Source organism: Brachycentrus maculatus, unplaced genomic scaffold (assembly GCF_059751285.1).
Source record: "Brachycentrus maculatus isolate JH-2025_06_01 unplaced genomic scaffold, ASM5975128v1 h1tg000537l, whole genome shotgun sequence".
Taxonomy (NCBI): domain Eukaryota; kingdom Metazoa; phylum Arthropoda; class Insecta; order Trichoptera; family Brachycentridae; genus Brachycentrus; species Brachycentrus maculatus.
In genome coordinates, this window is record NW_028281283.1 from 195,958 (window position 1) to 218,931 (window position 22,974).

The 22,974-nt window shown below is 32.8% G+C and overlaps 3 protein-coding genes across 6 annotated transcripts in view; 2 read left to right on the forward strand and 1 right to left on the reverse strand.

Annotated features, from left to right (window-relative positions):
* Klp10A (kinesin-like protein 10A) overlaps positions 1-11,565 on the forward strand; it is a 44,236-nt gene extending 32,671 nt beyond the window's left edge. For 3 of the 4 annotated variants that reach the window (XM_088273044.1, XM_088273045.1, XM_088273047.1), the window contains 10 exons: positions 1,081-1,117; positions 3,653-3,795; positions 4,990-5,522; positions 6,056-6,302; positions 6,689-6,844; positions 6,934-7,087; positions 7,427-7,649; positions 8,176-8,308; positions 8,850-9,024; positions 11,272-11,565. In XM_088273044.1, the coding sequence (XP_088129170.1) occupies positions 1,081-1,117; positions 3,653-3,795; positions 4,990-5,522; positions 6,056-6,302; positions 6,689-6,844; positions 6,934-7,087; positions 7,427-7,649; positions 8,176-8,308; positions 8,850-9,024; positions 11,272-11,411 (1,941 nt within the window). In that variant the 3' untranslated portion in view covers positions 11,412-11,565. Of the gene's footprint in view, positions 1-1,080; positions 1,118-2,480; positions 3,050-3,652; positions 3,796-4,989; positions 5,523-6,055; positions 6,303-6,688; positions 6,845-6,933; positions 7,088-7,426; positions 7,650-8,175; positions 8,309-8,849; positions 9,025-11,271 lie in introns of those variants that run through there. The other variant, XM_088273046.1, reaches the window with a different exon arrangement.
* A 1,409-nt stretch (positions 11,566-12,974) lies between these two features.
* On the reverse strand, positions 12,975-16,445 carry Fic (FIC domain protein adenylyltransferase). Its single transcript, XM_088273048.1, has 2 exons — positions 15,250-16,445; positions 12,975-14,630 (listed from the first exon to the last, which is right to left on the reverse strand). Exons 1-2 carry the CDS (start codon positions 16,251-16,253, stop codon positions 14,297-14,299), a joined length of 1,338 nt encoding a protein of 445 aa, XP_088129174.1. The 5' UTR covers positions 16,254-16,445; the 3' UTR covers positions 12,975-14,296.
* Positions 16,446-17,169: 724 nt separating this feature from the next.
* Dbp73D (putative ATP-dependent RNA helicase Dbp73D) lies at positions 17,170-22,441 on the forward strand. The gene is made up of 7 exons (XM_088273049.1): positions 17,170-17,352; positions 17,483-17,780; positions 18,282-18,563; positions 18,685-18,862; positions 19,324-19,990; positions 21,543-21,723; positions 22,211-22,441. The coding sequence occupies exons 1-7, from the start codon at positions 17,330-17,332 to the stop codon at positions 22,421-22,423; spliced, it is 1,842 nt and encodes a 613-aa protein (XP_088129175.1). The 5' UTR covers positions 17,170-17,329; the 3' UTR covers positions 22,424-22,441.
* Positions 22,442-22,974: the final 533 nt, after the last annotated feature.

A 22,974-nucleotide genomic window follows, 5' to 3' on the forward strand; every position in this document is an offset into this window, starting at 1 on the left:
ATTAATATTTTTTCGTTTGTTATTAAATAATAATAATAAATAATAAAACCCTTATCCGCACCCCAATAGTGCATAGGGCACTGCATCATATAAACGCAGTGTTATCTTAATCGTTAACACACGAAGGAAAGGTGATCAGCCCTCCACTTCAGGTACCAGCCCAGGGTGATATTGAATAAATATTAAAGTGAAAAAATCTCTTATATTTATTAGACCCCCCTCTGGGAATCGAACCCGGGACCTCCAGAACGGTAGCCGAGCGTGCTGACCATTACACTACGGAGGCGGACAAATAATATTTTACACCTTCTTAATTATAATCTCTTTTAAGAGGGTTTTACTCCAATACTACTTTTTATACATAATTTTATTTTGGGCGAAAATTCACATTTTTATACAATATTATTACGTGATAAGAAAAATTTATCTCGAGTTGATCGAACTCTCGGCTTGGTACTAGTTTATTATATGCATTATTTCGCGTTTTCTTTATATGAAGACATATTGATGTATCATCACTTAAAGGTGTAAAGTGTACAGTACTTATTTATGACTTGTTCTGCATGTTCAGTGTGCGCTGAAATTATTATTTCTTATTCGGTAATTTGGCTCTCAATTCATTAGTTTTCCGTAAAAATACACATGGAAAAGTGTGCATATATTTGGGTCACTGGGTTATTAGTATTTCTTTACAATTTGCAGTCTTGTTAGCAATATGGAAACTATTATGACGTCGATACGTGACTGAATAAATTTAATATGACTTACCCAAATTCAATATTTTATTTATTTTAATTCCGTTTTTTATCAATTTTCATGAATACACTGAGAAACGACCAATACATTGATCGATTTCCCTTATGTTTCATGTTTAATGTACTCAATTTGATTATTTCATGAAAAATATATGGTTTGTCCTCATTTGCTACCAAAAATAATCGTTTTTTTTAAATACGCGTATTGAACGCAGCTTTCTTTAATGTTTTTGTTATCGCTGATGTATTGATTTTTATTGTCTGATACAACGTAGATTTTACCATTATCAAATGTTTTTCTTTATTGTGTTTCTTCTTTTTCTAGGACATGACTCGGCAATCGATACCAGTCTTCAATAAAGGTATTTATACTAATCGTACTTATTTGTATACTGAGTCACTTTTACTGCATCGATTGGATACCCACACCACAGCATGGTTGAAAATAATTCACATAATATTTTTCATATTAATATCTACATCTGTGTGGGTTTTGAATACAATATAAGACGATGGTAGATCATTGCTTTGTGAATTTTAGTAATTATTAGGTGAGTATGTTGATATAAACAGCAATAAAGATTCATATTTTTGAATGATCATTGAACACTTTCGTCTAAGAAGGCATCTTCAGATAAATATTAAGTATACAAACGTTAGTTATTCTCATTTTTTTTAATTGATACAGTGTATCAATTATTATATGTATTATCTAATATTCAATTAAGTTTCAACAATGAATTAATATACAATATTTTGAGTGTGTCTTAATCTTTATTCACAAATTCTGGGTCTTTCTCTACTTGGGAGTTATTAATATATTACATTATAAAATAATTCCTGCTGATCAAAAAACTTACTAAACTCAACCTCAAATGATACTAAAGAAGTGATACTAAAGAAAATGTGCAAGAAGGTGTCAATTGAAACATAAATATAATTTCCGTAATTCGAGTAGTGTGGTTGTCAATCGTGGGTGGAATGGTGAATGTAACCATATAGTATATAAAGTGATCACTTTAACCAGCCTATGGCAAGTTGTAAGCCCCCATAATACCATATACCAAATACCCATAATACCATAATCTTCTTCATCTTTATTGAGGTATCGTATATAAATAAATTAATACAATAAACAACCGATATTAATCATCGCAGTTTGTACGCGAAATCCGATTTTTAGTAAACTTCAATAAAATTGTTTTGTATCTTATTTGTTTTTATTAATCGATTTGTATCGTAGTTTTATGTAAGCGCTTGATTACACTGAAACGATTTCGAGAAAGTGAAGTGAATCAGTTGTTTTTTTTTAAATTTAATTTTATTATCATTTTATTATTTTATCCGCATTAGAAAGTTTAACTGCGGTATTTTGGGCACTTTCGTACTTTTTGTCGAGCATTAGGTTGTATTTGTTATGGAATTCTGTAATTTGCATGTATCACGATGGGTGTATAAAAGCGAGTACGTCACAGGTACATTAGCGTGTAATCAATTATGCATTATGTTCGTGGATCAATCTTGTCCGCGGCGGGTAGGTAGATAGGGGGGGGGGCGTTGGACACAGGACTACTTTCTTCATCCCCCTGCGCGACCATCCGCGGCCATTGAATGCGGAAATAGCCCCTCATATTATTGACATTGATTGGGGCCGAGCCGGACGGGGGTCGCGTGCCGCGCGGTGCAGACTGGTCGCTGCCAACTGCTCACTGAAATGTAGAGACCATTTCAGAGTCAAGGACCCCGCGGAGCGGTCTTTTTCCACGAGTTGAAAATTTTCAGTCTTCTTACGGATTATTGCATTGCATATTTTCAAAAAAACATTTTTTTGTAAAAATAATTCCGCGTTGCAAAATTCCGAATAATTAGTTTTATATTTTCAACCTAAAACACCTCTGTGCCGACTTTTATACTTTTGTTTTTTGTTTGTAGTACGTCCCACGCCGGTAATTTCTTCTCCCTTTGTGTTGTTCCGAATGTCTCGGCTTTGTTGACCACATCATTTTAAACGCGGGGTCTGTCTGTTGCGCTCGTTTTTAGAATCGTCCCTAAAATACCGTGACATCAAATAAGTTTATTTTTTACCGGCGCGTCTTTTGAGTATCGAGAAAATCTGATTACCACGCTAATTGCCCCAATTGTTTCACTTTAGATTAGTTTTCGTAAACGTTTTTTAAAAAGTATTATGTGTTTTTCGACCTGTAAAAGATTTCGAAGAAAAATCATGGATAGTGGGAACATAAAAGATTTGGATTGTACGACTCAAGTACCAGATAATATTGCTAAGAAAAATGGTAAAAAAATTACAGTTTTTTAGTGTAAAAAATTATAAATTTAAAGTTTTTATTTTTCTTATTTTTTAAACAGTTTTTCAGTGTAAATAATTATAAATTTAAAGTTTTTACTTTTCTTATTTTTTAAATGATTGAAATATATACAGGATTAAAATCATGCACAAAAGGTGATTACTCCATTAACCTCCTAAAGATAACTTTCTCTGTCTGCAGATTTGTGGATGACGTCAATACTCCCAGAACTTGTGGGTGTAAATGTTTTAGGATACCATGGAGATACCTGTTTTTAAGAAATGGTGTTTCAGTCGAGCCGGCTGAATTTAGTCAGAAATCTTTTTTTTTTGTTTTACTTAAAATAAGGGGAAATATTTAAAATTAGTGTTTCTGAATTCCGTGAAGTAATTTTTAAATTAGATCTTTATCTAAATTAACCAAAATAAAAGACAATGCTTAAATATACAGTTATTACCAATGTTATTTAAAAAAAAATACATTAAATTATTAAAAGCATGATTATATTAAGTATGTTTAAAAAAAATTGTTTAGTTTTTTGGAATAATTTTGTTTGAAAGCAAAATAATTGATAGTTTATCCATAATACAGGTTCTACCCGGTCAACTCGAACAAATCAGATGCGGCCGTCCAACGCTCTGACCAATGGCCATGGCGGGGATACTACCGGAAGAAGAGGGACAGAGAACATTCCGCCTGTTCAGTCCACGTCTAATACAAGGACAACACAACAGGTACTTCCTTTTTAGTTAATGCATATTTTTATTATTTTTTAATAAAGGATCTTTAATTATTATTGTCCGTCTCCGTAGTGTAATGGTCAGCACGCTGGGCTACCATTCTGGAGGTCCCGGGTTCGATTCCCAGGGGGGGGTGAAATAAATATAAGTGATTTTTTCACTGTAATATTTATTCAATATTACCCTGGACTGGTACCTTAAGAGGAGGGCTGATCACCTCATGTGTAAACGATCAAGATAACACTGCGTTTATATGAAGCAGTGCCCTATGCACCATTGGGGTGCGGATAAGGGTTTTATTATTTATTATTATTAATTATTATTATTTTGATTTTTACGTGCCTTTGAGCTTATGGCTGAAATTATTTATAGATCAATTTTGCAGAAACTGTGTTCACAATGTTTTTAATATGTTCAGATATTTGTTCACAAGTACTGGATTTAACCTTTGTTGGATTGTTATCAAAATGTATTTAAAATATCTTAACATAGGCAAGGTAATTTTCTATGAGAAGGGAATATGGAAGTCTGGGCTTTTTTTACAGGGCTTACAAACTGTCATCGACTGGCCTAAGTAATTACTCTAGACGCCAGAATAGAGACCCTTGGCAATGGTCAACAAAATATCATTTTAAATTTTATTTTATTTTCGTTTTAAAAATCATCCATTCATAAGAGAAACTAAATAAAATAAAAATATTTAATTCCAAGATATTTGACAATGTTTGACAGCTTATTTAAAAAGCTTTTTCTATTCACACCCTTATTATCTGAGAACTTAAGTCTCCTTGATGGTGCCCACTACATAAAAAATAATTCTTGTTGATAAAAGAAAACTATTTTTATATTGCCTGAATGAGATTTCTTTAATCTGGTAACCTTGGCATCTATGTTAGAATGAAAATGATAATAAGAGGAATCTTTAATGGCTAAATTTTTTCGTATGGATAGCGAAACCTTTTGAAAGCTTTAAAATTTTATGTGAATCGCCTTAATCCATATAGTTTATAACTCCACCTAGATGTTTAAATTGTCATATTACCTGTCCAGTAATCCCAAATGAAGTTAAATACTTTGCGGATTAAGCTGACAATATTTCACACCACCTAGTGACAATAGTAAAAAGCACTATTTGGGCTTTGTCAAGAAATGGATAAATATGTTTTTAAATCACCGTATTTATTTCAGTTCCAACCTATTCAGCACAACGCGTCGAACCTGCGGGCGGGTCCGTCAGCCACGGCGGTGGCCCCTCCGCCGCCCCCCGCTGCCGCGCTCACCACCTCAGGCGCGGCGGCCGTGTCGCGGCGCTCCAACGTGGTAAAGGAGGTGGAGCGCCTCAAGGAGAACCGCGAGAAGCGGCGCCAGCACCAGGCCGAGAAGAAACAAGAGAAGGAAGCGCTCATGAACGCCGATCCCGGCAACCCAAACTGGGAGTTTCTGGCCATGATCCGAGACTACCAGAACACCATCGAATTCCGGCCTTTGCGGGGCACGGAGACGGCCGAGGACCACCAGATCACGGTGTGCGTGAGGAAGCGCCCACTCAACAAGAAGGAGCTCAACAGAAAGGAGGTGGACGTCATCAGCGTCCCCAAGAAGGACCAGATGATCGTCCACGAGCCCAAGAACAAAGTTGACCTTACTAAATACTTGGATAATCAGCATTTTCGATTTGATTACGCATTTGACGAATCATGCAATAATGATATAGTTTACAAGTAAGTCACTCATTTTTGCCATTATTTTTTATTATTGATCAGACTTAATAAATTATTTGGACCACCATAAAATTACATGTAATCTGTATTCCTGCTTCCAGTGAATGCATGATAAATGATCTTTCCCTTAATTTTTAAAAATTATTTCTCAAACCACCCATTAATATACATTATATGCATCATGATTATCCTGCAATAAAAAAAAAAGTATTTAATGTAAATAACTCAAACATTTACTCAGCTATTCAAACCCTATGTTCTTTGAACAAGAACAATCATTGCCTTTGGTTTTGAAATGGAAATTGAAAAACTTTTGGTTGTATACATATTTACAATTCCGGGCTTAGAAATATTTTTATGATTAAAGTATAATAATTTTATATAAAGTTATAATATAAGATGGTGGTATTTTTATTTGAGATGATATTGTTCGGAATGAAATCTGAACAAGAAGGATGTGCCAGCAACAAAGTGAGCGCAAATTGCTGTGCTGTTTAGTTAGCATAATCGCAATGAAAGATCTTTATTTTCAGATACACAGCAAAGCCTTTGGTACAGACAATATTCGATGGTGGTATGGCAACTTGCTTCGCTTACGGCCAGACCGGGTCAGGCAAAACGCACACCATGGGAGGGGACTTCAATGGCAAAACACAAGACTGTAAAAAGGGAATATACGCCATGGCCGCTAGAGATGTTTTTGTTTATCTGGCTAGTCCAAAGTATAAACCATTAAATCTCATTGTCTCTGCCTCATTTTTTGAAATTTATTCTGGAAAGGTAAATTTTCCCCTACACCTGTTTCATCATATAATAAATATTGTTTTTTTTCTTCTTTCAAAATGGCATTTTTAAGTTTTTCAACACAAATAATGAATTTTATATCAATGAAATTATAAAAATAAAATGAATATTAATAAGTCGCGATTTTAATTGATTAGTGATATCTATTAAAAATGTTAACTAATGTAATTGTAATCACAACATAAAATATACACTTTGCGCCATTCTCTAAACGCAAAAGAAAAAAACAAAAACGAATTTATTTTTTATTCATTTTTAGTATTTAAAAAAAACTCATAATTTTTTACCATGTTTTAGAGACATTACACAATGTGCACATAAAAATTTAGAAAATATAGTAATTAATTATGTTTTATTTAAAGGTTTTTGATTTGTTGGCTGATAAAGCCAAGTTACGAGTACTGGAAGACGGAAAGCAGCAAGTACAAATTGTCGGACTAACGGAGAAGGTAGTGGACAATGTAGACGAAGTTCTGAAACTTATTCAGCATGGTAACAATGCAAGAACGTCTGGTCAGGTAAAAGCTATTTTAATGATTACTTTCTGCATATTAGTCTATTTATTATACGTATAAACATATCTCTATGTATTCCATATTATTTGCAGACCTCGGCCAATTCCAATTCGTCCCGGTCGCATGCCGTATTCCAAATTCTGGTCAGAACCCCCGGAATGCATAAAGTGCATGGGAAGTTCTCATTAATCGATCTGGCAGGCAATGAAAGGGGTGCAGACACATCATCAGCCAACAGGCAAACGCGTGAGTGTTTTTTTTTACTAACTACTAGAGAGATAGAATATATTAAGTAAAGTGGAACCATTGTTGTTCTGAGATTGTGCATTGCCTTTGCCATTATCAACTGTAAATTATATTTCTTAATACTATAGTCATTACTAATGTTATACCCATAACTATTATTCAGTCCTTATATTCAAATCATAATGGTAGCCAACAGAAAAACTTGGAGGCAGTTTGTGGACTTCATATATTCCACATAGAGATTGGATGTGGATAGATAAAAATAAATTGATATTCTCAAAATATTACAAATATTGTCAGACTGAATTGTGCATATTGATAATTTAATTGTATTTATAGGAATGGAAGGAGCCGAAATAAACAAATCATTACTTGCCCTGAAGGAGTGCATCCGAGCCCTCGGCAGAAAGGGAACTCACCTTCCGTTCCGAGCTTCCAAACTTACACAAGTGTTGAGAGATTCCTTTATCGGAGACAAGAGTCGCACTTGTATGATCGCCATGATATCTCCCGGCCTCAGCTCCTGCGAGCATTCCCTTAATACTCTTCGATATGCAGATAGGTATAGTCTTTTATAAATATGTATCATACATGCATGTACAGAGAAGGTTATTATGTATTATCATTTTAAATTTTGCAGCGTTACATTAAACAATAATTAAAGAATAGTGTTATTTGTAATAGATTTTTTTGTTTTTGTGAAGATGTTAATTGCGGAACATGACAGAAAATTCTTAGCTATGTGATTAAAAAAAAATAGTTTTTAGTATAAACAAAATATTTTAAAACTGGAATTTACTGTATTTGGTTCAATATTCTATAATGCATTTTGTATACTGAACCAGTAGGAGATGTTTTTTTTTTTTTTTTAAAGATCTTTTGGTTCTTGAATAGCCATTCCTGGGGTGAATACAAAATGCTTCCCAGCACTATACTGGAATTACAGACCAGTCTTCCACCGGTGACTGCGTTAAATATCAATTTTTTAATTTCTCCCAATCTAATGTAGATACTTCTCGTTTAGTATTTTGCATCATTTAGTTTTATTATATGTATTAAATTATGAATATACACATTGTCTTTTCTAGAGTCAAAGAATTGGCGGCAAATGATCCTTCAGAGAGAAGAGAAGCCAATGGGGGAATGGACAACAGTAATGATGTGGATATGGAGACCAATCATCGGCAGGAAAATGATCTAGCACAGTTACGAAGTTTGAATGTGAGTTTATAAATATGTGCTTATAGGCTTCTGCTATTTTTTTCAGTTACCTGTAAATTTTGCTTTTCCAATATTTTTAATTACTTATGTACGATTTTGCCCAAAGACATTCTGATTGCGTCGCACTCAGAGTGTTCGATGTACTCACACTTTATTATTAACAATTTTTTTTGAAGATTTACCAAAACCAACCAAATTTGTACTAATAGCAAAATAAAACACATTCCAACAAAAATATTCGTAACTTCTTTACCAACCGGCTTTTTGCTGTCGTAATAATCATAAACAACCAAACACCAATTTGTAATTTTTTTACCCTACGTAAGTTTAAATTTGCCAAATTTGAAGCAAAATATTCTGAACTGGTTCTTATTGAAGAAAAAAATCCATTATATTACATTGGGAAATATTTTTCCTTTATAAACATTTTTACTTTTTTTTGTTTCCCCAACTCGAATACATAGAGTTTGTAGCCCCATAAAGTCGTAACATGCGATAGTATTTTTTATGTTTGTGTAATTTTTTAAAAAAATATTTGTAGGAGTGCGATATGTCCGCCGATATGTACACATTCCACGAAGCGGTATCAGCTCTGCAGATGGCTGAAGAAGAGGTTCTGGACAACCACAAGGCCCTGTCAGACTACATGGCACATGGTCAGCAGCGCTCCATACAGCTGCTCAATATGACTTGCGATGTGGACTACGATCAAGATGGTAACGCTTATTTTCATTCTTACTGTTAATGCGAGAACTCGAAGAACACGGTCTAAACGGTTATACAGGCGCTTGTGGATCGACCCTGGATGCTTATAAGCTCTTGTGTAAAAAGACTTGACTATTATTTAAGAAGACTACAATCTGGTTGATATTATATGTGCATTAATAATAATGACTTCATACAAAAATATTGCAAACGTAACGTGGTATGAGGGATTTATCATCTCAATAATGTCTCTTTTCTAATGTACCTATTTCGAGCCTTTAAATCGTTAGATTAGTTTCACTTTTACTGTTTTTTTTTTAAATCATAAAAATCATTCTAGATTATTTTAATGTCCCTCATATTTTTCAGCTGTAACAAGACAAACTTGAATTAAGAGAAAAAAAGAGTTAAAAGTTATGTGAAAGGTGGCTTAAAGCCATCATTGAAAAAAAAATGATTTGGATAGGCTATTAAGGGCTATAAGCTATAACAATTTTTATAAATTTTCAGTCCCAATTTAAAAAAAATTGTTGAGTGCACACACTTTCAGTTTGTTATATACACTAAAAAAGTGAGCAAATTTATCACCATCAGACTTTTTTATGGTTTTATTTGAAAAGCAAGGAGTCCATCAATCATCCACGGTCAAATTTATCTAAATGCCAACCTTGCAATATTTAGCAACATTGCACCATGTCATAGAAGATGCCCAAAAAGATCCGAAGCTTGCACTAATGCCAGAGGGGCTATTTGTCGGATGTAATTTTTCAAACCTAAATAAAACTATTTGTAACGATGTCAATTGCAAGTTATTCAACCAACAAATCATGTACTTTTTACTGATTTGCTCCATAGCCATAGATAAAGATAATTAAAATTTTAAATGTGTCTTCAAAAAAATTATCAAACACCAATGGTGTAATATATAGTGTGTAATTTCTATACACATACCACTATATCACATTGTAATATGCAGCTCCGTAAATAAATATGTCATAAGTTAACATGTTCATGCTCTATAGATCACGTAACTTATTATGTAATAACATTTTAAATAAGTCCAAATTTTTGAAAGGAAACAAATACTGGATTCATCTCCTGGTGGATCTTTATCGAGGTATTTTATAAATTTTTCATAGAGAGAAAGTAATTTACAAAAAGAATTCGGCATTTGCCGTTGTCACTTTAGACACTATCTAATATTTACCATTCTGCCCATGTTTGAAGATCCATTCCATTCCTTGAAACTCTTTTTTCTTGTTGAAGATTTTGCCTCTGCTATTCACTTCACATTGATTAGATTATTCTAGATGTTGACTTAAACTGGCATGTGAATGGGCACTTGAATATAAAATACAAGTTTTAAAAAATCAAGTGGCATGCATGTTCGAACATGACATGAAGTAATTTCTTATACCAGCCGACGACAGTTTGTGTTCTCTGTGCGTGTCCAAGATTTCCATATTGCCTTTTCATAATTTACTTTGTTTCTCTGAGACATCTATAATAAAAAATATATATTATTAACTCACTGAAACTTGAGATAGATGATTCCATTCAAATCCAAACAGTGTTAGTTTACTAAGAATTTTGTTACATACAAGCTTCATTGCCGAAATCTCTAATTGTATTGTGTGCATAAATTTAATGGGTATTCATCATTGAGCTTATTGCATGAGAGATATTAACTTTCATATAACAAATAAATTATTTGTAGTCTTGTAATGAGTTGTGGGTTGGTTTACATGGATTTCATGAACTGTCCTATAAAGCTGATTGTTGACACCTATGGTTGTGTATGACAACGGTTATCTGCGAAAGCTTATCATGCGCTTGTACCGATGTGGAAAGTCTGTTAATATTTCATACGGAGAAAAGCTAGAGAGGCGAAAAAGAGCTGGCTTTATGCAATATGAAAATTAGCAATTTTTTATTCTATAGAGTTTGAAAATATCATTCCCTTGGTATTTTTGATGTGTATTTGTATATGTATATAAACGGTATGAAAAGAGTGAGTACAGGAGAGTACCTTGCAGATTACTCGAGAAAGAGAAGCAGACCACTGAGGGCCCGCCGAAGACACAAGTACAGCAATTACCACTATCGCACAATGATAGGTAGATGGCCATTCCATTCCACTAGCGCTAGCGGCCTAACTGCTAACTAACTAACTGCTTCCAGCGGGGAAGGGGTGTTGGTGAGTGCAGGAAATAGTAACGCAGGACGGTAGCCAGTAACGGTGTCGTGTTGTGTTTCAGCGTATGCCGCGCAGTGGGAGGCCTTGCTGACGGAGCAGATAGCCGTGCTGACGCAATCTCGGGACCTAGTGGGCGTCTTCAGATCCAAACTTGTCAACGAGGAGCACTTATCCAGAAACATTCAACCTAATATGCGCTAACACTCGCTTCTTTCTTATCTGGTGGTTATTTTCTAGTGAAAATTATTATGTGAGATGGTAATCGCTCAGTATCACGGTGTAATCTTTTTCCATATAGCGATTAAACATTAATAAACGCTAAATATTTCATTTACGCATTTTAAAGTTAAGTTGATTGGATTGTTTTATTTTGCTAACCTTTGTAATGGACGAACACGGATAACAAAAGTTGGCCGCGTTTACATTTTATAGATGTTTTAAAGTTGAACTCGGTCGATGCATTTTTAGCATTTATCTTGCTATAATAAAAGCTTTAAAGTGCTCGCGTTATACTAATAGCAATAAAATACAGATTTTATGGATGTGAATTATCTATAAAAGTCTGATTATCACAGATGGTGTTATGTCGAATTTATTAGGTTAGTCTATAAATTTATGCGATCTTTTGAGTTATTTTGAAGCGAGGTAAAAATTTTTTTTTTTCTTCAATGATATATATTTTCATCAACAAGTTCTCATCAGTTTGATATTAAACTCATCCAAAAAAACCACACTTTGGCATAAAAAAGCTAAATTTTCTCATTAGACCATGTCTATGCAGGTTAATTTAGATTTTTTATTCAGAGCTAATATATATATGTGTGCGTGTGTATATAAAATATTGTTTTGATGTTTATAAATTGTTGGAAATTCATTTCACAAAGGCATGCATTCCATGTTTGAGAAATTTAAGATTTTACTCTTGTCAACCGAGAGTAAAATCTTCTTGGAAGTAAACCTGATGAATACGGAAGGGCTACTTTATATTATTATTAAGTAATTTCTTGTTTCAAAATTTCTCGAAAACGTGCACCATTTAATAAACTGACCTGATACAAGAATAACAAAGGTGAATTTTTCCTGTAAACTTGTTAATCACAAGCAAGGTATAGATGGAGTTGATGAAGTCGCACGCTTCCCTGAACTTGGGAAAAATTGTTTCTACACTCGTGGTCGATAAGTGTGTGTTTCAACATGCTCTGTATCAGAGTAAGCGAGTAGTCGTACGACACTCATTTTAACTTTAATAATCAGACGAACGAATTTGATTGAAATAACAAAGTCTACAACCAAAAATATGATTCCAAACCGGTAAAAACTTTATAAATGTTTAACGTGTAGTTACAATTAATTATATTGGCAACTTCAAAATTAAATAAATTAGAAAAGGTTTTTTAAATAATAACTATTATAAAACTACACATCAATAATAATGTACACCTTAAAGGGTAGAAAGGCATTAAAAATCTGCTCTACTTTGCCTTAATATTTATTTTTATACTTAATCATATTGATATTTTTATTTTAAATTTTTTATGTAATGTTTTGTGTAACATGTAACTAAAATTAAAATGCTTTTTAACATCACAACAAGAAATAAACAATGAATATGCATGTTTTAAATACATACCCTTTTTTTACTTATACCATCCATTTCCAATTAGATTTTACAAATTCCTGTGTGCACTTCCAGCTCACAAATAATGAGTTTCTACGTATAAATGCTACACTGTTAACAAATATTTATAGGCAAAAAAACAAAACTGTGCAAGTCAACTTTTAATTATTAGTTTAACAGGTTTGACAAATAAATAAATTCAATAATATGTACAAATGAAAACATAAAGGAGGTAAAATGTGAGCTTTTCCCACAGCACTTTGTTTACATTTCTAAGGCTGTGTAGCTTCTACATTTGCGAACAGGCATTGCTCCACGCTTGCTCCTCATGGATATTTTTACAAGTACAATATGTTTATGTGTGCAACTTACGCTGAACGACAGTGATGCATACTGCAGACCTCACAGGAGATCATTTTCATGGTTATACACTATAATGCTTTCATTAGAGAGGTTACAAGTGCGCAAATCGTCGCAATGTTCATAATGGATGCCTAGCCTCACAAATTCATTCTATTGATTTATATCTGTAGTTGAAGTTATGTATGTACACATACATATTTAGGACCTAAATATAGTTAGTTGAGATGATTAAAGAAAACACTTGTTTTTTACCACTTGAGTTTTATTATAGACTACATGTTTCAGAAGTTAAACTTCCATCATTCAGGTCTGTATAATAACAATTGTAGTTATTAAGAATAGTTATTAATAATAGTTATTATACAGACCTGAATGATGGAAGTTTAACTTCTGAAACATGTAGTCTATAATAAAACTCAAGTGGTAAAAAACAAGTGTTTTCTTTAATCATTGTAACATGTCTTACCACAAAGTTAATGCCGAAACAATAAATGAAATGTTAGTTGAGATAGTACATGCTCATCTATTACATTTGTGAACATCCTTGAGGTAGTATTTTACAAAAATGGGGCTATGTAAATTATCCAAAATTATTATTTATAAGCAGGTAGAAAGGAAATTATGGAGAGAATGTTATAAAAATATGCCACCCGGAGCAAGAGAAAGAAAACATCTTCGATTTTTATTGTAAGATGGTGGAATTGAATTCACAATCATTGATTGCTATTAGGTATGTATGTATTAACTATTCCATGGTGCTAGATAGTTTAGGATAAGTTTATTTGGAAGAAATCAATTTGTGCAAAATAAGTTAAAAACACCTGAGCATGAATTTTGTTTTCTTTGAAAACAAAAATAATTTGTCCCATAGTAAATTTCTCTAAGAATCTCGTAGAATATTGACTAAATCATCAACTTCTATAAGCAAATAAAAAACTGTATCAATAATCAATAAATACATACTATGGTAAATACTTAATTTAGGATGAAACATTACTCATTTAATTTTATGGCCTGCCATAAAAGGAAACATTGATATCACAGTGAGTAGTGCACAATATTGCGCCATAATAATTATATACAAGTAGTAATTTCAGTCAAAAGGTCACGATAAATCATCGAGTCCACTTCCTTCTTCTGAGAGTATGGTAGGTTGTCCAATCGCCGGCACTAAATGGGAAAACTCATTAGTCGCCCAAAGATACAGGTCTAGAGTTCTTTCTGTGGACTCTGCAATAAATCTAACAAAAGGTCTGACGTCTCCTTCGTTGGCAGTTTGTAAAAACTGATAATACAAATGTCGATGTTGTTTTAATATGATGACCGGTGGAAATCCTGCTTGCATGAGTAAGAGATTCATTAGAAGTCGCGATGTTCTTCCATTTCCGTCAATGAAGGGATGGATGTGAACTAACTTATAGTGAGCCAGTGCTGCATACCTGAAAGTTTAAATAAATTAACTAGCGGAAATAGAAATACATTCAACTCAAATAAATTATATATCCAGAAACCTCGCCTGTGTTGGACAGCAGTACCATGGGGGCCACCAGTGACCTCAATTAAGAGCTATATTCAAAATGCTTTAACTATGGAACCCATCGTCAAATCAAATGAAATAAACTAAATACATTATATTATTTTTTGACATCTCAACATGGATGAAGAAGACTATGGAAGTCCGGGCATTTACGGGGCTTACAACCGTCATAGGCTGGTTTTATATTCTTCATCTATGTTGAGGTGTCAAAAAATAATATGAAAAATAACTCCTTTCATTGGAGATAATCCAGATTTATGAACAAGTATTTGCACACACTCAAAATGTTGTAAATAAATACATTATATTATTCATATACGTAAATTACCAAAAAGTTTTTTTTTTGTGAATTTCAAAATTGACAAATTTTAGTATTGGTGTTTAACATTTTAAAATGTTTTAGTATGCATATAAAACAGGAATTATTTATACATAATATCTGTATTTTTGAGCCAAAAATATTTGTATCAACTTAACCCTGTTGGGAGAGCAAAAATAGAATGTCGAGAAATAGGAGTTACCTTACTGGGTGCATATCGAGGGCATCATCCGAGTTAAGCCAACCGAGAAATTGACCCATAAGAGAGGTTATTTGCATCGGTCCGGGAGGTACATGACCCCCCACATATACTTGCGTACGACGGAAATAGCCACCTTCAGTAGGATCCACAAAGCCAAGTACGCGTCTATGTATATCTAGTATGTCATGGACAGTTATATCGCGCATCCTATTAAGCAATGTGGAATTAATGTACTTCATAGCAGCATCTAGACCAAATATTTCATTGTGTTCATCAATACTCTTCCCTCCAACAGCTAATCTGGTTTCCAGGATAGATCTTGTTTGCTGAAGGGACATGGTGTTTCCTTCGATTCCTACAGTGTGATAGATGTGTTGGAAGTAGGCTTCTTTCTTGGCTCTCCTTAGGGCAGAGTTCGAGTCCGGGATTGAAGACAGAGCGTCACGTTTTTTATCTATTTTGTCCAACATTTCTTGGTCGAGATTTTCTACTATGCTAGCTGTTCGCTGCCTATTAGTAAGAGCTGCAGGATGATTGGGGTAATTTGAGAGAGCTCTCAGATAAAGCTCATCAGCTTTTACTATATCTCTATTTGTCTCTTCTATGAACTCTCCAAAATGAGTCAATATGTCCGGGTGCTTTGGGGAGAGTGCGACAGCATGTTGAAAAAGTTTTAGAGCCTTATCCGATTTCCCTTGGGTTTTCATTTCTAGAGCGGCATTTAAAGACACAATTGCTTCAGAATCTGAAACTCTGTCTCTTAATTCTGGCTTTTTAGAGGTATGGGGTATAGATAAAAAGTGGTTTAAATTCTCCTCTGATATGCTAAGCGAATGTTCACTTGGCATGGGAAAGAAAGGAGTGCGTTTCGTTACATAAAAAAGTTTGTTATTATATAAAAAATTATAACTCCCTAATGCACATACACATACTATAAACGCACATATTGTCCGCATTTTCCACGACTGCTGCCTGCTACTTGATACATCACTTTTTAAGTGCATGGTCTTTAATTTAGAATTTTTCTAATAGTCAAAAAACATTAATAAGGTTATAAATAAAAGTGTCAACATGGCGAAATTCACAATCTTCATGGTAAAAACAAATAATTATAGTAAAACTCATATGTGCGATAAGGATTTTGACACATCACAAATTGAATTTGACACACGTTTAACCACAGATTATCATTTGACACTCTACAATATTTCATAGACTAGATCAGTCTGCTTCAGGCTGCCTACTCACGACGAGGAAATGACAAACTTCCAGATTAGGTATACCTATAGGAATTATGTACAAAACTTCGACAAAATTATCTTATGCAGAATTTCATTTTCAAAAGAGAATGTTTTTTACCAAGCATTTTCATCCTCGAATTACATGAAATTAAAGTAATATTAGGGATACTTCCGTTCTTACGTCAGTACAGGCGAAACTTACAAAGATGACTCCCAAGAAAGAAAATGATAAGTGTTGTTGCATAAGCCGATATAGAATATTCATTAACCTCCGCAATCAAGGGCCCTGAAATCAAATGTGTTTTCGACGATGTTGGTAAAGAATTTTGTAGATCATTCGGTAATTTTTTTTCTTGGGGAAATTCAACGAAGCCTCAATTACAATCCTCTTAATGCGGCGTATAGTTAATAAGGATAGCTGCTTTCAGCCATATTTCCCCCGCACGTGATATATTTTCTACACGAAAGAAAACGAGCATATGCTTCAAACGTAGTTTTTGTATAGGATTCATCCATTTGGAATTCCCTAAAGAAGAAAACGCTAGCATAAAGCGCTGTACATTTCGAAAAAAATCCTCCAAGGGACCCCGTTTAACCAAAGACTATAAACAAAGTAGTTAAAACTTATTTTTGTTTACCTAGGAGCGCTCAACACAGTATATAATCTTTGCGCTCAACTGTGTGTGTATAATCTGTGCATAATTCCCATGTGGTGTTTGACAGTTTGTGAATGTAGATTTATTTCTGTTGGGTTTTGAGGTTAGATGTTGTATCAAAATCAATATTGAAATGGTATTGAGTCGTTAGGGATTGTATTGTTGTATGAATATAGAAGTGAAATGGCTCTTTTTGTCGTTAATAGGTATATTTTCAAAAATCAATGTCCTATGTATTTACAATTATTACATGAAAAAGTGAGATGGAATAAATACTTCCAGTTCTGTATATTTAAGCAGTCTTTATTAATGCATTTTTTTCGTTTATAATTCTAGGTATGCAGAAGTAGACGAAACGCAAATTAGCGAAAACCAAGAACAAGCTAACATTTTAAAATTAAAAAAATTGATTGAAGAAAGAAAAAAAGCAAAATCTCAAAAGATTGTTGAAAATGAACTACAAAGGATCAGTGAAAATAAAAGTCCTGTTTATGAAGATATTGAAGAACAAACAGTTCAAATTCAAAGTAGAATCAGCTCCACTCCTGCAACAGAAGAACACAACGAAACAGCTAAAAATGTCATTCCTCAGTTTAAAGTTTTAGGAACAAATGAATTTGAGAAAAAGATAAAGGTACGTGCTATGTATGTTTTCTTCATATTTATCAGGTGGTGGAAAGTACTTTTGTAATGTCAAATTAATTTATTTAAAGACATTGTTAAATTCAATGATCAGTATATTTTTTTTATAACTTTATTTGTTTTATTTATTATTATTCATTTTATATTGAGTATATTACATTATTATATTATTTCGAGAAATAAAAATACTTTGTGTTCTGATCCACTCACATTGTGGATCAGAACACAAAGTATTTTTATTTCTCGAAATAATATATCAATATGATCCACAAAGTTAATGCTTTCAATATTTAAAACATATAACATTATTACTCAATGAAATAATCCTGTTAATATATTCTCTAAATATATCTTACATGTAGTTTACAAAAAGTATTTCCTTACCAACTTACCCCTTCAAAATTTACCAACGTCAAGGATAATAATTTAAATATTTATTTCTTATATAAAATCAAACTTTGGAAGTGGATTTAAATATTGATAATATTTTTAGGTGAAGAGAATTCTACCACATTGGCTTTCAAATCCTACTGCTGTTTCTGTTGATTTAAAAAGTGCCAATTTTAGTGTAGAAAAACTGTTATTTTTGGATTACTCTCTGAAAAAAATGTTAATGGATGAAGGGATCACATATTTATTTCCTGTCCAAGCGCAAGTGATTCCCTGGTTGCTCAGTGAGCATGCTAAAGCAACGGTTTTCTGGCCGCAGGACATCTGTGTCTCAGCTCCAACTGGAAGTGGTAAAACCTTGGCATATGTCTTGCCTATTATACAGGTGAGGTTTATCCTTTAAGTCATCATGGTTTTCCACAAAGTTAATGGCAAATAAAAAAATAATACCTCCAGATTATATTATATCTACGTTGAAGAGTGATAATTGAATTGTTATTTTCCAGGTACTCACTAACAGAGTTGACCGGCAGATTAGGGCTTTAATAATTTTACCAGTTAAAGAGCTTGCTGTACAAGTGGTGAAAGTTTTCAAGCAATATTGTATCGGTACCAATTTAAAGGTGGCACTTGTAACTGGTTCTACAACATTTGCTCAGGAACAAATTCAGCTCACAAAATATAGTTGAGTAAACAGTATTAAATTACATAGTAATTATTTTATATACTGTAATGTACTGTTATCTGTAAATATGTACCATTGCTATATTTACTGCTTTTATTTACACATCACTCAATAAGTTTGACACATATATATGACAACACTGTAACAGATCCATATACATACTTTCTGGATAGTACCAACATTCAAATGATAACTGTCAAAATTTCATGGCATTCTGACAATTATTTTACAGATTACAGAAGTTTTAGTGACCCCAGTTTTGTGACGGATAAATGAAAAAAAATGGTTAAAAAATTATTTAGTGTGTTGATTAAACACTGTTTTTTGTAATGTATTGCTTTTTTTTTAAATCATGCCAACGTAAGTTTCTGGCTGAAAACAGATTATTATAGAAGCGTTACATTGTAACATAAAAAAAAGTGAAATAATATTCTTTACCTAATAGTATTTATATTTTCAGCTGAGTATGGTGGTTGGCAGAGTGAAGTTGACATCATAGTATGCACAGCTGGTCGATTAGTCCAACATCTCCAGAGCACCAAGGGATTCTCTCTGAAGCATTTACGGTTTTTAGTTATGGATGAAGCAGACAGAATTATGGATCATATACAGAATGATTGGCTTCATCACTTAAATAGACACGTAGAACTGGAAAGTTCAATCATGACTGGAAAAGTACCGCCCGTGAATTCAAAATCACTATTGACTCTTAAAAGACCACCTCAAAAACTGTTTTTTTCCGCAACCCTGTCTCAGGATCCCGAAAAACTAAAACAATGGGGCTTATTTCAACCAAAACTGTTTTCTGCTATTGATGATTCCAGTAATGATTGTGAGGATAGAAAATATGAATCTTTGGGAAAATACACTACTCCATTAGAGCTCACTGAAAAATATGTAGTTTGTAATGCCGAAAATAAACCTGTTCTTCTGTACCATCTTTTGATTGAAGAACGCCGTGGCAGAGTGCTATGTTTTACGAATTCGGCTCAATCTGCCCACCGCCTTACTGTTCTACTGACTCATTTATTGCAAGGAGAAATGCATGTTGCTGAAATATCAGCTTCATTAAATAGGAATGCTAGAGATGGTGTACTAAAACGATTTAATAATAGCCAAATAAACATGTAAGTTTATAAATATGCATAATTTTTTATTATTTTACATATACATAATAACATATCGCTCGCTCCTTTCAACAACATCATATATGAAAAATTGTTAATTTTCACTTGTGCATGTTTTCGGAATGCCCAGAAAACAAACTTTATCCCAGCAAAAGCTGCACATTTTTTACTTAATATTTACCCGCTACAGGGCAGAAAGTGTTATTTTTGCATTTTGAAGAAAAGATATTGTTTAACTATTTTTTTAAATATACATACTAAATATTTTTTGAATGGAGAAAAAATATTCAGGTTTTACCTAAAAAGATCTATGGCACAGTAAAACGTTCAATAAGTGGCTTGATATTTATTTTTAATACATTTCATTATATTCTTAAACTTTAAAAACGATCTCCTGAAAAATCAAGTTTATGTATTATGTATATGACATTGTTGAAAGGAGTGAGCGATATGTTTCAATGTAATCAAAATGCCTCACATCATCGAAACATTTCTGACAATATAGTATCATAATTAACTGTATTTATCTATTTTTTTTATAGCTATTCACTTAAGAAAATATTTTCTTGTGTGTAATGAGTAAATTTTCCTTGGGAAATTGAGTTGTCCTCGAAAATTATCTAATTGCTATGTCAATTACATTTTTGCAATGGTCAAATATCAATGTTGAGTAAAAATTTGTACATATACCTTTCATAAAATTGCATATATTTTATGAAAATACAATTGAAATACAGCAACTTATCTTCACTATCCATTCAATTGAATACTTGACGATTGGGACAAGATAGGGGTAGTCACTAATTGCTATTAGAATATTTTAATGTAGGTTTAGTGTCCCAATATAGGTTGGTGTATAAATGCAATCGGTTGTAAACCCACGTTAGGGGAGGATGATTTCTTTATTCCATTAATTAATTCATCAGTCACTTTGTATCCATTTCAAAATTTTAACCTTACATGATAAATAGAGTTAATTATGATACTATATTGTCAGAAATGTTTCGATGATGTGAGGCATTTGGATTACATTGAAACATATCGCTCACTCCTTTCAACAATGTCACATACATAATACATAAACTTGATTTTTCAGGAGATCGTTTTTAAAGCTTAAGAATATAATGAAATGTATTAAAAATAAATATCAAGCCACTTATTGAACTTTTTACTGTGCCATAGATCTTTTTAGGTAAAACCTGAAAGTTTTTTTTCCCATTTAAAAAATATTTAGTACGTATATTTAAAAAAATAGTTAAATAATATCTTTTCTTCAAAATGCAAAAACAACACTTTCTACCCTGTAGCGGGTAAATATTAAGTAAAAAATATGCCGCTTTTGCTGGGATAAAGTATGTTTTCTGGGCATTCCGAAAACATGCACAAGTGAAAATTAACAATTTTTCATATGTGATGTTGTTGAAAGGAGTGAGCGATATGATGTTACAATATACTATAATAATTGTATTATTTAATCAAATTAATAAATCAAATTTTAAAATGACAATTTAAAGAAAACAAAAAATAAATTTTGATATTTTTCATTTTTCAGACTTATTAGCACAGATGCTTTGGCAAGAGGCATAGACATTCCCAATTGTGATCTTGTGATATCCTATGATCCACCAAAGAATGTTAAAACATACATCCATCGCGTTGGTCGAACTGGTCGAGCAGGAAGACTTGGCACAGCAATAGCCATTTTGGTGCAAGATCAGCTAAAACTCTTTCAAGTAATAACAATACATTTTAAAACTTATAAAAAATAGTCTGAAAATGACTTCACATAATTATTTATTATCGAGTGTTATTAGCCATGCGGACGCTCTTTACTTCGAAACCAGTTGATATTATTGTATAATTATGTTTAAAAATAGTAATTTATAAAATGCACAGCACAATGGTTAGCACGCTCGGCTACCATTCTGGAGGTCCTAGGTTTGATTCCTAGGGGGTCAAATAAATTTAAGTGATTTTTTCACTTTAATTTTCATTTAATGTGACCGTGGACTGGTACCTGAAGCGGAAGGTTGATCATCTTTCCTTCATGTGTTAGCGATCAAGATAACACTGCGTTTATATAATGCAGTGCCTCATGCACCATTAGGGGTGCTAATAAGGGTTTGAAGAAGAATGAAGAATTTATTAAATGGGATATCACAAATAAGAGCTTAATAAAAATGTAAGTTTTTTTAAAATTATATTTTGATATTTTTTCAGGATATTCTGAAGATTTCCGGGAAATCCAATATTGCACAGATTGAGATAGCTGAAAATGTGCTGCAGTGTTACTCAGAAAAATATGCAAATGCTGTAAATATTTCAGGGATGGAAATAAAAGAAGAAACAAATAAGCATTTTGATAAAATTAAATCCTTAAAAAGAGGAATACCCAAATCATTTTCTAATAAGAAGTCGAAACAAATTAAATAATTAAATGGTTTTCTGTAATATGTGTTGTCATTTACTATATTTTTAAATATTTTATATAATCTTCATTTCTGGACAATGTAGTTATCGGAACTAAAATCAGGAAAACAGAATTTTTAGTATCATATTCACAAAATAAAACTTTTAACTAGAGTGCGGATGGCTTGTAGCAACAACAGGTTGTATCAGGTTTCATAAATAAAAAACCTTAATTTTATAAATGTAGATAAAATCCCTAAGGATCACAAAAGTTGCATTTGATATATGTATAGGTATAATAATATAAAAAAAGTTTTTATCTACTGGGATGGTTTAAAAATTTGTTAAATTATATAATATGCCTATCTTAAATATTTATCTTGATACTGGCAGTAAGGTAAATTAGCCTAGATCAGATGAAAAGGTGAAACGCTTGTGCTTCCCCAAATTAAACTGGCAGTTAAAGGAAAGAGTGGGAGAACCGTTTCTACTCTCTCCGCCGCATATGTCAAAGTCTCCGTGCATGAGTTGTGTGTACTGTGTAAGTATGTAGCATAGGGAACTAGTAGACACTT

Bases quoted from the DNA above. Each gene is read 5' to 3' on its own strand.
- Fic (XM_088273048.1), bottom strand. From the start codon at position 16,253: ATGCACTTAAAAAGTGATGTATCAAGTAGCAGGCAGCAGTCGTGGAAA. The intron at 14,631-15,249 runs GTAACTCCTATT...TTAAACTTTCAG, and splicing joins CTCGATATGCACCCAGTAAG to GTATGCAGCACTGGCTCACT.
- Dbp73D (XM_088273049.1), top strand. From the start codon at position 17,330: ATGGCTCTTTTTGTCGTTAATAG. The intron at 17,781-18,281 runs GTACGTGCTATG...TAATATTTTTAG, and splicing joins AATTTGAGAAAAAGATAAAG to GTGAAGAGAATTCTACCACA. The intron at 19,991-21,542 runs GTAAGTTTATAA...TTCATTTTTCAG, and splicing joins AATAATAGCCAAATAAACAT to ACTTATTAGCACAGATGCTT.